Source organism: Protomyctophum bolini (genome assembly GCF_963924005.1).
Source record: "Protomyctophum bolini genome assembly, chromosome: 22".
In the NCBI taxonomy this organism is placed as follows: Eukaryota; Metazoa; Chordata; class Actinopteri; order Myctophiformes; family Myctophidae; genus Protomyctophum; species Protomyctophum bolini.
Window position 1 is genome coordinate 33,175,890 of NC_137883.1, and position 15,083 is coordinate 33,190,972.

General features: G+C 45.7%; 2 protein-coding genes across 2 annotated transcripts in view; both read left to right on the forward strand.

Annotated features, from left to right (window-relative positions):
• Window positions 1-14,324, forward strand: part of nf2a (NF2, moesin-ezrin-radixin like (MERLIN) tumor suppressor a) — a 46,707-nt gene extending 32,383 nt beyond the window's left edge. The window contains exons 12-16 of the mRNA XM_080755290.1: window positions 11-228; window positions 4,415-4,520; window positions 5,955-6,172; window positions 8,171-8,330; window positions 14,129-14,324. Coding sequence (XP_080611416.1) covers window positions 11-228; window positions 4,415-4,520; window positions 5,955-6,172; window positions 8,171-8,330; window positions 14,129-14,179 — 753 coding nt within the window. The 3' untranslated portion in view covers window positions 14,180-14,324. The remainder of the gene's footprint in view (window positions 1-10; window positions 229-4,414; window positions 4,521-5,954; window positions 6,173-8,170; window positions 8,331-14,128) is intronic.
• The window catches only part of coq5 (coenzyme Q5, methyltransferase), a 241,779-nt gene that overhangs the window by 49,806 nt on the left and 176,890 nt on the right, over window positions 1-15,083 (forward strand). The window lies entirely within an intron of this gene.

Consider the following 15,083-nt stretch of genomic DNA (forward strand, 5'->3'; position numbering starts at 1 on the left):
TGTCCCCCAGCTGCGCTCGGAGCAGACGGCCGACCTGCTGGCGGAGAAGGCCCAGGTGGCCGAGGAGGAGGCGGTGCTGCTGGCCCAGAAGGCGTGCGAGGCCGAGGCGGAGATGCAGCGCATCAAGGTCACGGCCATCCGCGGCCAGGAGGAGCGCAGGCTGATGGAGCACAAGATGCTGGAGGCCGAGATGCTGGCGCTCAAGATGGCCGAGGAGTCGGAGAGGAGGTGGGTGTGTGTGTGCGTGTGTGTGCGTGCGGTAAAGCCTGATTTATACTTGCGAGTTTGTGTCGAAGTGTCCTTGAGCAAGACATGTGTGTGTGAATGTACAGTAATGCACAATCTATGCAAAGCGCCTTGGATAAAACCCGCTATATAAATGCAACATTTACCATTTATCCATTCCAAGCATTAGTTTTGCACGAAAAACACTCTAAATTTGGCCATATCCACTTATAGCCGCATAATGACTTTCTGAAAAGGTTGCCTTTTATATAGGATGTTAATCGTATGGTCACACATAACTGCCATTAACCCATTCTGACCTGAGATCAGATTCATACGAGGTTTCCACTGGACACACACTGGTCTGATTTACCCATTCTGACCTGAGATCAGATTCTAAAAGTGTCAGTCGTTCTTCGATTTTTCAAAAAATAGCAGACCTACAAGCTTGTAGCGTGCCACTCGGTGGCGCGCTATGAGCTTGTAGATCTGCTATTTTTCAATAGCTAAAGCACGACATGACGCTAACACCAAAATGGGTTCCCGTTCAGAATGGGTTAAGCTACTGAATTGGAATAGTTATCATACACAAAATATAAACTAGAGACATGTAGGAAAATATATAAAAAGTGCGCCTGCCCGTGGGCCGTGGGGGTGCGTTTGTTTCGGTCGTTTGTCACTTTTATCCACATGGGGCAGCCAGGCATCTGCGTGTGTCTCACACTCAAACACACCATTCATTCGCAGAGTTTTAGACGGTTTTAGTTAAATTCTTGCATCGTGCTTAATCCATTCTGGGCGGGAACCCCTTTTGTTGTTTTTAAGCATTATGTTATAATTTATCTATTGAAAAATAGCAGATCTATACAAGCTGGCACCGAGTGCCGCGCTATGAGCTTGTAGGTCTGCTATTTTTTTTTTTTAATCGTGGAAAATGTGGCGTAAATCTTTGAATATATATTCCTTCAGAGTGAACGTTTTTAACTCAAATCTTTGCTTCTGGGGGAGGTGTCACTGGAACAACATCTTTTCAAATGGGGCTCGGTGGGCAATTACATATATTTTTGGGGGTCCTTGACGTGAAAAAGTTTAAGAACGACTGTCAGGATTTAGAAGGTATTTGTAGAATCAGTCCTCTGGTCTAAATGGGTTAACTTTCCCAAGTTTCAGTCTTTCCTGTCATTTATTCCCCCCCCCCCTCTTACATTTGGAATGCTAATCCCCCTGATCGCAGTCAAGTGTCTCACGGGACTGACTGGGATCAGGGGGATTAGCGTTCCCAATCCCTACTAATAACACTAATGATAATAAACAATAATCCCTACCTAATAACAATCCTGTGAGATCAGAAGTGATAGGATGGGCTCTTAGTTGTACCTTGAAAAGTAGCTCGATGCCACCACTAGGGGTTACCAGAGCAAAGCATTTGACTTGTTCATTCAAGGACAACTTATTCAATTTAATTTTTTGGTTAATTGTTTTAGGTTGTTAGAGAAAGTAAAAGATGAGTCTTAATTCATTTTAGTTTGCTGCTTTCTTTCGTTTTAGCGATTTAACCCATTTAGGCCTGACGTCAAAATAAAGAAAAAAGTTCGCTCTGAAAGAATATATATTCAAAGATTTGTGCTGCATTTTTACGATTTTTTCAAAAATAGCAGACCTGATCTGCTCTTTTTCAATAGCTAAAGTATAACATAATGCTTAGTTAAAACACCAAAAGGGGTTCCCGCCCAGAATGCGTTGATGTTTTAGATTGTTAGAGAAAGTAAAAGATGATTATTATTTCTAGTTTGCTGCTTTCGTTTAAGCAATTTAAGCATAGGCATTAGGCATTCGAACAAGTGGCTAAATGTCCTTTTTCCCCAACATTTTACGGCAATTTCGTTATTATTATTTACTATAGTCCTGCTAGACCCCAGGAAATTACATCTGGCCACAAAAGATCACAGGGTCTACTGGATACTAGGGTGTCGTTGGCTCAATAAGTCAGTTTCCCTTTTATCTGTTACTTTCTCTAATAACCAAAAACATGAACCTTGGTTGAAAAAAATAAAACAAACTTAGTTGCAATCCATTATTTTTGAGTGAATACATTGATATTTTAACCAATCTTTATTGTAAATAATGTTAGTCCTGGGGGCGACGGTGGCTCAGTGGCTGGATGGTAACCGCAAGGTTGCCAGTTCGAACCCTGTGGTGCTCCCCCAGAGTTAGTGTCGAAGTGTCCTTGAGCAAAAGACACTGAACCCCTAATTGCTCCTGATGTGCTGGTCGGTGCCTTCCATGGTTTCCGCCGCCATCGGTGTATGAATGTGTGTGTGTGAATGGGTGAATGTAATGCACAATCTATGTGAAGCACCTTGGATAAAGGCGCTATATAAATGCACCATTTACCATTTACCATTTTGGTCCTAACAGTTGTGTCAGTTCCATTTGTATTATGGTATAATGTACAGATTGTGGTAATGCATGCAGCAGAAGGCGTAGTACAGTATCCCTCTCTCTGCTAAAAGGGCCGGCCGTCTCGGTTCAGCGGTAGAAAAATCTCTCCACCCGCGTGGGAGTTTGGTGTGCAAATAAACCTCCACGCCTCACGCAGTTAGGTTCTGCAGCAGTCGACACGTGTGATCTCCTCTTAACCCATTCTGACCTGAGATCAGATTCATACAAGGTTTTCCACTGGACACACACTGGGTCTGATTAACCCATTCTGACCTGAGATCAGATTCTAAAAATGTCTAGTCGTTCTTCGATTTTTCAAAAATAGCAGACCTACAAGCTCGTAGCGCGCCACTCGGTGGCGCGCTACGAGCTTGTAGATCGGCCATTTTTCAATAGCTAAAGCATAACATGATGCTGACACCAGAATGGGTTCCCGTTCAGAATGGGTTAACCCATTTAGGCCTGACGTCGAAATAAAAAAAATGTCTAGTTTTCTGAAAACCCTCAATCAGTGATTCTCAATATTTCATGTCAAGGACGCCCCAAAAATATATGTAATATATTGATATCTGAAAATATGTTGTTCCAGGAACCTTCCAGAAGCAAAGACTTGAGTTAAAAACGTTTGCTCTGATATAATATATATTTCTAGAGATTCTAAGATTTGTGCCACATTTTCACGATTTTTCAAAAATAGCAGACCTACAAGCTCATAGCGTGGCACTCGGTGGCGCGCTATTTTTCAATAGCTAAAGTATAACATAATGCTTAAAACACCAAAAGGGGTTCCCGCCCAGAATGGATTAAATGGTCCGATTCCAGCAAGGGAGATTCTAATGACTGTTCCCCTATCATTCCATGTCGGTCTTTTGTCTGAGCACTGCACTTGAGGTGTGGGTAATCATGCATGTTCACACACGCACGCACGCACACACACACACGCACGCACGCACGCACGCACGCACGCACGCACGCACGCACACACACAACATAACATTAGAGAGAAGCTTTAGTTCATTGTGCTATAGCTAATTGTTTGCAGGAACACTGATTAACAAGGCCTCCCCGAGTCAAATACAATTACTAGATGCCGGAGCCTCTAAGCACATTCACACCGATTTAGCAATCTATCAGCGTAATGCAGTTTAACCCATTCTGGGCGGGAACCCCTTTTGGTGGGTTAAACATTATGTTATAATTTAGCCATTGAAAAATAGCAGATCTACAAGCTCATAGAGCTTGTAGAGCTTGTGGGTCTGCTATTTTTGAAAAATCGTGAGAATTTTTATTTCAGAAAACTGGAGGATTTAGAATTTTTATTTCTTTATTTTGAGGCCTAAATGGGTTAATTGCTACGAATGCGCAGCACCTAGTCTCCACTGACCCAATCACCTTTTTATAAATATATAAAAATATCTCTGCAATGTCTAGAAAACATCCCTGAGTGAGACCATCACTTCACAACCTCACAACGAGCACCAGTAACCACACTCGCCGATAAACAATTCAAACACAATTCGTTATAGCGTTATTATGACGAAATCAACCGAAATCAATCCGAGCAGTGATTGTGAGGGTGACGGTCCCTGGCTGTATTTGCCGGATTGTTGCAGTTTTACATCAATTATATCCCTCCGTGTGATGTGTGTGCGTGTGTGTGTGCGCGTGTGTGTGTGTGTGCGCGTGTGTGTGTGTGTGCGCGTGTGTGTGTGTGTGCGCGTGTGTATCCGTCACCCTCTCTCAACAGGGCGAAGGAAGCTGAGCAGTTGAAGCAGGATTTGCAGGAAGCACGCGAGTCTGAGCGCCGGGCTAAGCACAGGCTGCTGGAGATCACCAGCAGGGCTGTCTATCCGGTAACTGCCTGGAAACACACGCACACACACACGCACGCACACACATAAATGCGGCATACTAGCCATACGCATACACACACAACCATTTCCCAGTATTTGTGCACAAGGCAGGAAGATGCTTGCATATAAAACAGGACACACACAGACACAAGTCGGCCTACGCTAACAAACCGCCTACGTGGAAATCCACGTGGGGCAAACACTTGTGGAGAGAGAGAGAGAGAGCCTGTGCACGCATACATTGCAGACAAACACACACACACGCACACGCACACACACACACACACACACACACACACACACGTGCACCAATTCATGAGGGGAGACGTGGGAACACACACGTTCTCATCTCATGAAGCACACAAAACACAGATGCGCCGCATTGCGCAATCATCATCTCGCCGGTCATCTTCATTTGGCCTCTGGGAAATGGATGCCGTATAGCGATGGACTGGACGATGCCGTGCATGGCGTGCCATGATGCCAGACTGTATTTATCTCTCCCAGACATATATACTGTATCTCCGGCACACAGTTGGAGAATGCAGATAATGCATTTACATTTATATTGTATATTTTGGTCTAGTCTTTTTTTTTGTTGCAGAGGGGTCCATATTCTCTTTCATTCCCCACATCCATGCTTCATATCGGGAAAGATGGTGCAGTGTGATGTGTGTGGAGTTGTTCCCATCCACAAAATAATCTGCTCTTTTTTGTAAACCCACATTTTTTAATTACATTTTTATCCCACAATTTTGTAACCCATTTTTCACCCCTGTGTCAATCATCTAATGTGATCCTGGGCTCTACACACCCTCCACCAACCTAGTCCCATATATGGGGGACAAGGGGAGACCAACCTAGTCCCCATATATGGGGGACAAGGGGAGACCAACCTAGTCTCCATATATGGGGGACAAGGGGAGAGCAACGGACTTGAACTCATGCTTCCTTCATGCCTGAGTGTCCAAGTTGCTCCTTTACAACCTGACAGGGGGGAGTTTCCCTGGTTGGACGTCGTAGCACGTGGAAGGAACACGTTATTCCAACCTGTTCCTTTCCCCTCCATCAGGCGCCCCGGCTGGCCAGGAGGAGGCAGTTTGTAAACCCACCCCAAACGCCCAGGGTTATTTAATCCATTAAATAATAGCGCCCAGCGATTTATAGCAGCGGAGCACATTTAGCGACAGACCGGATGTTAACCCGGATGTGGCTGAAGTATAGCTAGATGTAGCCAAAACACTCTAGAGGCGATCGACAACAACGTGAGGATATGATTTAATGTTACCGCGACTAGTGACGGGACCGCGGTGGGCCGTCTGACACATGATCTGTGCTTAGAATTGGACGGGATGATTTACGATGCCTTAATTATCTCACTCTCACTTTTCCACCCACCACTCCCTCCCTCCCTCCCTCGTGTTCCCTTCTCAGCCTTCACAGCCGCCACAGATTTCGCAGTCGACGCAGCCGCCAGCGCAGCTTTCGCAGCCGCCGTCGCAGCCACCTGCGCAGCCGTCACCACAGCCTGCGCAGCTGTCGTCGCCGGCTGCCAGCATGCCGGCCGACCTGAGCTTCAGCCGGGAGAACCTGAGCTTTGACTTCAAAGACACGGACATGAAGCGTCTCTCCATGGAGATCGAGAAGGAGAAGTACGTGAGGCCGCTGGCGGGGCGCATGGACCCGTTTATTGGAGTGGTTCTCACACTTTTTATGTCAAGGACTCCCAAATTGACACGTATTCATGGGCCGTGGACCCCCCCCGTGGACCCCCCCCCATCTGATTAATAGAGCTTGTACTACCAGGGGTCCATTGTGTCCATTCAGAAATCGGCAAAATCTTTCAAGATTAGATTAACCCATTTAGGCCTAAGGCCGATTCTAAAAACGCCTCTAAATCCTGACCTAAGGTTTCTGAAAAACTTTTTAAAAAAATTACATTTTTGAATACTGTACATACTGTACAGAACCCAAATATGGGTTCCCGGCCTGAGGGGGTAAGATACCAATATGGGTTCCCGCCCAGAATGGGTTAAAGAACAACTTAATTTTTTTTGAACCAAGGTTCATGTTTTAGGTTGTTATTAGAGTAAGTAAAAGGTGAGTGTACATTTATTTTAATTTGCTGCTTTCGTTCTGTAGTGGCAGTTAATGGTCTCAAAATTAGCAAGCAGAAGGAACCATCAGAAGCAGGACTCCAGCATCAAGATTCAGGCATCGTCATCTTTATTCAGAGTTCTCAGTCGGTACAGCCAAGTGGTAGCATCACTGCGTCCCAGTTCTCCCCCCAGCATCAATGAAATCCTTCCCTTTATCTCCCAGCTGCACATCTTCATTTACAACAGCAAATAGACATTCAGTAACCGATGGTTTATTCAACATGTCCTTCTGAGGTTGGAGTTACGCAAAGGAGACAGCTACTCTAATAGTCCTAAGATGAGAACAACACAAATAGTTACACCTTTGCTGACAGTGGTATATTTAAGCATGGAGGCAGCTCTCAGATTGACAGCTGCCGGTCACTTAGAAATGAGCTCAATGGTGAAGAATAGACGAGGATGAGATAGCAACAGATCATGTGTATATATAATTGTTCTATGTGGCATTCTACAATTCCCATTACAGTTCGTTTTAGGGATTTTAGCAGTTTTTGACAGGCATTCAAGCATGGGGCTAAATATTAATTTCTTTTCAAAATGTTATAGTGATTTATTTATTTTATTATTTACTATAGTCCTAATAGACGCCAAGAAATTACATCTGGCCACAAAAGATTACGGGATCTACTGAATGTGTCAAACTGACATATTGAGCCTATGACACACAGTGTGGCTTCCCTCCAGTAGGCTACCTTCACATTCAGTAGATCCTGTGATCTTTTGTGGCCAGATGTAATTTGTTGGGGTCTAGTAGGACTATGGTAAATAATAATAAAAAAAAATGCTCATAGCGCGGCACAGAGTGCCGCGCTATGAGCAATTCATTTTTTTGTAGATCTGCTATTTATTTATTTTTTATCATGAAAATGTGGCACAAATCGTTGAATATATATTCTTTCAGAGCACACGTTTTTAGCTAAAGTCTTTGCTTCTTGCTTCTGGGGGGGGGGGGGGGGGGGGGGGGGGGGGGTCCCTGGAACTACATATTTTCAGATGGGGGGGGGGGGGTCCGCAGCCAGATATAGTTAATCCCGGGGGTCCTTCACATGAAAAAGGTTGAGCACCACTGACATGGAAACCTAGTTTTTTTTCAGAAAACTGTCATGATTTAGAAGCAATTTTAATGAATTGCTAATTGTCTCCGCGCCCCCACCTGGACCTCCCTAATTGTCTCCGCGCCCCCCCCTGTACCTCCCTAATTGTCTCCGCGCCCCCACCTGGACCTCCCTAATTGTCTCCGCACCCCCACCTGCACCTCCCTAATTGTCTCCGCGCCCCCCCCTGTACCTCCCTAATTGTCTCCGCGCCCCCACCTGGACCTCCCTAATTGTCTCCGCGCCCCCACCTGGACCTCCCCAATTGTCTCCGCGCCCCACCTGGACCTCCCTAATTGTCTCCGCGCCCCCACCTGGACCTCCCTAATTGTCTCCGCGCCCCCACCTGCACCTCCCTAATTGTCTCCGCGCCCCACCCTTTACCCCCCTCCCTCAGGGTGGAGTACATGGAGAAGAGCAAGCACCTCCAGGAGCAGCTGAACGAGCTGAAGACGGAGATCGAGAGCCTGAAGCTGAAGGAGAGAGAGACGCCGCTGGACATCCTCCATGAGCAGAACGCCGAGCAGGGAACCAGCAAGCACAGCAACTTCAAGAAGGTACGCCCGGTGACGTAGACTCTGTGGGGGGGGGGGGGGGGGGCTCCAGCCCCCCATGAGGAAGTAGACCTGAATATGTACAGTATATTATATTCGCCTATAGTCGGTTCGTCCGTTCCGTTTGTACCGCACCAGGTCGCGCCGCGCCCGTTCGCGCAGTTCTCGTCTTTTGATTTGATTTGATTTATTTAGAAAAGCAATCATAATTATAATCAGCGATTCAAGGATTACGCAGTAAAGTCCAAAGACTTATTTCCACTGAGGTCCTCTTCACACTGAACGGAAAATTCTTTAAAATACATCATAAATACATAACAGACTAACAGTACATATACATTACATACACAACACAACAAGTACGTCCCTATCCATCCCTCTAAGATGACCCTTTATAGGGGAACCTTGTCCAGTAGCCATTGTTTAGTCTTCTGTTTAAATGTCCTCACATTGGATGTCAGTTTAACACTGGTTTTTCCAGGCTGTTCCACTGTGTGGCTCCTCTATACATGAATGAGCCTCTGCCCACTCTATTTTTAAAAGCACCACATCTGTAACGCTGGCTCTGGTGAAATGGTTGTGTACCTCGTTTACCTGCCTGAAACATGTTCTTAAAACCGCTGGGACCTCTCCGTATTACATTTTATGGACCATGTACTCTGCATTGACTTTGAATGTAATCGCTGCGTTCAAGTCTGAACCATTCAAGTCTGAACGCTCCTTCCTTAACACCTCTTTTGTCCTCACTGTCCGGGTGGAGGGGGGGGGTGGGGGGTGGACCGCGTTGCCTGTCCACTTGTACACATGCAGATCAGGCATTGAAATGCTAATTTTGTTTTCACCTGCCAGGTTAGGTTATGCATACAGATACAGTACTGTACTCTGCTTAGGCTACTTGTTCACAATGAAAAGGAGTAGCCTGGCCCTACCAGATAACATGGCATTTAAACATACTTACTTACTTACTTACTCCTCTTCGTCCCCAATGGGACATAAGGCTTCAATGAGCACTCTCCATTTCATTCGATCCCTGGCAGCATGTTGCGCCTCTCCTCCACCCAGGACAGATTCATCTGTTCCAGCTCCTGCGTCACAGTTCTACGCCAGGTGCATCTTGGGCCTCCCAGGTTTTCTTTTGCCTGGTGGTGTCCATCTTAAGGCCACCTTTGTGATGCAATCCTGCTCCATCCTCAATACATGTCCTATAGCCATCTCAGTCGTCTGTGTGTAATGTCCTTGGTAATGCTCCGGCTCCCTGTTTGTTTGTACAGTTCATTGTTGGATATTTTATTTGGCCAAAAGATCTGGCATTTAAACATGCTCTTCTGTTTATCATCTAAACACTGTGACACGTTTAAAAAGTGTTACAAATTAGTGTTTAGATCCTATAAATGACGATTATAAAAACATGTTGTCAGACAGTACAGCCAGTAAACCACACCAGTTGCATCTCCATATGCAACAAATCCATTTGAACACTGTTATATATACTGTACACACACAGTACAGCCAGTAAACCACACCGGTTGCATCTCCATATGCAACAAATCCATTTGAACACTGTTATATATACTGTACACGTCTTTTCTAATCTTTAGGGCTTTTTATTGATGTAATGCATTTTCTTTTTGCCTCTCCTACTACTGTTTCGTGCGTGCTGTCGTTCACTGATTGATTTAAATATTTATTAACAGTTTGCAGAATTACAGTACATTTCAAGCACAAACTCAATACAAAGACTGTTAACTGTGAGTGGACCTACCCAATTAAGCATTACACTTGTTTACAACAGGGTCCACCATGTTCAATTCATCAAAACATTTAGAGACGTACAAATAGACACTTCTATATAGTTAAAGAACAGAACAGGAATTCATCATAAAGGAAGCAAAAAGGGAAAAGATACATATACAGTGAGGGGAAAAATGGGGGGGGGGGGGGGGGATTCAGATTTTACGGGGGCCAGTTTCGAATTACAGCCGTCCGTATAGGTGCCCTTTGAGAGCGGTTTTGATTCGCATGTCTTAATGACTGTTGGTAGGGCGTTCCACATTTTGGTGGCATAGGAGCGAAAATAATTTAGTCCCTTGTTTGTGCCGAATCTGGGTTGTACATGGTTTGTTGCACTCCCTGTCTACGTCTCAGAAAGAAGTACAGAGTGTGTTCACTGAAGAGTCTTTAGCGTTATCAGAGAGAGAGAGGGAGAGAGAGATAGTCGAGCATTTAGTGCTGACATTTCCCCCACTTACCTAACAGAGTCTGTCTGCTTGTTCAGAGGGAGAAAAAGAACAGTTTGACCTTCAGGCAGTTGGTTAATGTATTCCTCGTAGTTTCTTTTGCACTCTGCGTACTGTATCTCCAAAGCATTACATATGCTCTATGATGTTCTCTGTGGATATACACTCAAACGTACACTTATCCATACTTAGCTCCCAGGAATGCTAAATGAGGGCAAAGGTATAGTGGTTACTGTAAGTACAGTAATGCTCCTTTTAGGGAGGTTTTAGCAGGAGGAAAAATACTTTGTCGTACATTCATTGAACGCCAATAAATAATGTTGAAATGACATGCCCCCAAATAGGGATGCAAGGTTTAAAGTGGTTAACCCATTTTGACCTGAGATCAGATTCTAAAAAATGTCTTGTTGACAGTTTTCTGAAAAAGCTATGTTTCTCTATGTCAGTCGTTCTTCGATTTTTCAAAAATAGCAGACCTACAAGCTTGTAGATCTGCTATTTTTCAATAGCTAAAGCATAACATAATGCTAACACCAAAAGGGGTTCCCGCCCCAAAATGGGTTAACCCACTTTTCTACAAATGTCTTCTAAATCCTGACAGTTTTCTGACAAACCTATGTTTCTATGTCTGTAGTTCTCAAACTATTTCAATATGTTGTTCCAGGGACCCCCCCTCCTCCCCAGAAGCAAAGATGTGAGTTAAAAACGTTCGCTCTGAAAGAATATATATATATTCCAAGATCTGCGCCACCATTTTCACGATTGAAGTGCCGCGCTACGAGCTTGTAGATCTTAGATTCCACTTTGGTCCTGGATTATTGTACAGCGTCTTGACACTGGTGAGCAGATTCCACTAGGGCAGGTGTTCCCAAACTGTGGTGCATACGGTGCACCCCTTGTGGTGCGAGAACACCCTCTAGGGGGTGCGTGACATGAAAAGGGTAATGGCGGTTTTATGGTGTTTCTTAGCACAAACGGCACACTGCTGTAAGGAGATGTATAGAGCAGCTGCATGTCTCTCAGTGCACATTCATGCTGTGATTATTTGCCATAATCATTTTTTTTAATGGGACATTTTCGGTCAATTACAACGAGACATTGGCGCATTGGAGGGTGCGTCAGCTAGGTCTGGAGGTAACGGGTGGACGGGTAGTGAGTTAAAAACAAAACTAATCATCCGCGTGTAACTCGTCATAATGCAGTCGTGGTGGCGTGACCATTGACACCCAATCCCCCGTGGCTGGCTGGCTGCGTCCCCTTTGGGTGAGTAATTAAAGTCGAACCTTGTCATCTCCTCCCCTCCGGCAAAGGCTCTTAATTTCAGAGAACACATTAGGATTCGCCGGGTCTTCGCACCGTCCTTGCAACAGCAACACAATGTGTAGACTAGAGGGTAGAGGGAGGCAGAGAGTTGAGGGGAAAGTCAACCTGGCAGAGCCAGGAAGGATCACGGGAAGGGGAGATGTGGATTAACAGAACGTGTGTGATCATCCTCATCTGTGATTTTCAACAGATGAGGAGGAGGAGGAGGGATTGATTGGGGGTGGGGGTGGTGGGTGAGGGGTTGGGGTGCTAAGCATGTGGACCACCGCCAGGAGTTTGTCTGAAAAAAACTGGATTATGCCAGAGAGGCTGAGGAAAGACACCAGAGGATAGGAACGGAGGAGTGAAAGGAAGGAATGGAGTATACTGGCGGACTGGAGCCATCCGGGTGCTTTCTTAGGTCACATTCATACCAGAGAGCTTAGCTGCCATTAAAACGAATCCTGCTGCGCATTTTCAGAAAGTGCACTTTGCGTTTGGCAGGTGTGAAGGCTCTTTCGAATCGTAATGCGTATCAAAGAACTGCATTCTACTCCGAGCAAAAACGAGGGTTTTTTTGCTGGCCGGGCCCATGGACACGCTGACCGGGCCCATGGACACGCTGACCGGGCCCGATGGGCCGCTGACCGGGCCCGATGGGCCGCTGGGCCGCTGGCCGCTGGGCAGCTGGCCGATGGGCAGCTGGCCAATGGGCAGCTGGCCAATGGGCAGCTGCGTTCAGCTGGCCCGCGGCCATCCCATTTCACCGCGTAATAACACCGCTGCACAGAGAGAACACTCCTTTCAGAAATAAAACCCTGCTGAACGCTGGCCTCGTACAATCGAAAAATTGTAAGGAATTGACCCCGAGGCAGCATCAGGGGACTGATCTCTCCTGCTCCCCCGGTGTGTGAAAGCCTATATAGGCTGTTCTCTCTTCTGGAGACAGATGAGACCATGGCCTTTTACTGCTATGAATCGCACTGAGCTGTAAATAAAGAATGCAGTGTGAAATGCATGGAAATCATAATTATGGAACCACGCACACACACACACACACACACACAGACACAGACACAGAGAGAGAGGTTTGGCTTGGCTCATGCACATCAATTCTAAAATGTAAGGGGCTACATAAGACCTCGGTCACACATGAAAGACAAGCGCGTCCGTCGTCTTCTCTGTGTCTCCTGTGTCCTCTCTGTGTGTCGCAACGGCTCGCAATTCATTTTCACCGGGAGTCACATGGTTTTAGGACGAGACGAGCTTTGCTCCACTGTGCTGTGTTGGGAGGGGAGGGGAGGCCTCGCATTACCGCCGATGGCAGCGGGAGGGAATGGGTTAACCCATTCTGAACGGGAACCCGTTTTGGTGTTAGCATCATGTCATGCTTTAGCTATTGAAAAATCGAAGAGCAACTGACATTTTTAGAATCTGATCTCAGGTCAGAATGGGTTATAATCAGACCAGTGTGTGTCCAGTGGAAACCTCGTATGAATCTGATCTCAGGTCAGAATGGGTTAAGCCCAAACCACACCAAAGGGTCAATGCAGTTTTAGAGTTGTCCCTGTGGTGTGATATGTCTTGTTACACGTTGACTCACGTTGTTTAGTTCTGTTTGGATGAACGGGGCTGGCAAGGCCAGAAAGTAGTTTTTTGTACTCTTACTCCACAATTTATTTTTGGAAAACTTTAGTTATACTACTAGTTTACTTTACTAGATTTTGCCAACGTATACAAGTATACTATACAAAATAACTTGGCTCTTTGCAAAGTAGGTACAAAGACTCTCACACACACACACACACACACTCCCTTTCGCCCCCTCTATCTGTATGTGTGTGTGTGTGTGTGTGTGTGTGTGTGTGTGTGTGTGTGTGTGTGTGTGTGTTTTTCTCTCTCTCTCTCTCGCCCTCACTCTTTATCTGTGTTTGTCAGCCGCGGCAGAGTTTCCTGGCAGACAGCACAACACTACCTTTCCCCCCCCACCCACCACCCCCACCCTGACAACAACACAACAGAACACCTTTGCTCCAACGTTAAGCTAACGTGCGTCAGGACTAGCAAGTCGTTGCCGTCGTGTGTGGCGTCGCGTAACAACGGAAGGTTTGAACTGAATCATAATAGGATGATGTCTCCTTGAAAGCTGTGACTTTGTTTAGTTTTTTATGTTTTCCATTGTGCTTCATGCAGGTTAGATTTAATTCTGTGATCCTTTTAAAGGCTAATCTGTTGTTGTTGTTGTTGTTGTTTTTCTTACAGTTAACACTACAAAGCACCAAATCCAGAGTGGCCTATTTTGAGGAACTTTGAGGAAAAAAAAACGTGCGTGCGTACGTAGCGTGCAGATGGTTGTGGTGGACGGCTATTGGCTAGACATCTGCACGCCACGCACGGTTTTACACCTGCTCTACAGCACCGCTGGTGGATGGCTAGACATCTGCACGCCAAGCACCCTGGCTGGCTCCAGGATGACTAAAGGGGGGCAGGAGAAACGTTCGAGGGGGCACACACTAAAGGTCATTACACACTAAAGGTCATTACACACTAAAGGTCATTACACACTAAAGGTCATTACACACTGGCCAATTAGCGACGCGATGCGAATAAGCGTTCTGAAAATGCGAAATATTGCATGTTGCAGTTCGCCTGCGAATCTCTGCAAAATACGACACCAGAGCGAACAAATAAAGAGCGAAAACGGTCGCATTTTCGCACATTCACCACTGATGTGGAAGCTTGCATGGACTTTTTTTTTAAATGCGAATTATTCGCACGAATATATCGCGTCGCTAATTCGCCAGTGTGTAATGACCTTTAGTGTTGTTATTGTTTTTTGTATTTTATACAGCTATTGCGTTGTTGACAAAAATCTGATATCCCCATAATAGTTTTGTAGTTGTAGTGTTGGGTTGTGTTTACATTTGTGCTGTGTGGCAACAGCTTCAATACATCACCGGTCTCGCGTTGATCCTCTAGCGGCCGCATATCGCTGCATATCGCTGCATATCGCTGCATATCGCTCCGGTCTGATTTGGTTCGGAGTACATTGTCTCTGCCCCGAGAGAGACGAAAGACTCACCCCTTCTGGCACAATTCAAATGTTGTCCAGCAGGGGGGAGTGGTTCCACCAGGCTAACTGTTACAGTGTGTTTGGAAACGGTATGTCAATGATACCGGCTACAAGACCAGACACGCGGATAGTTCTATTTGTTTA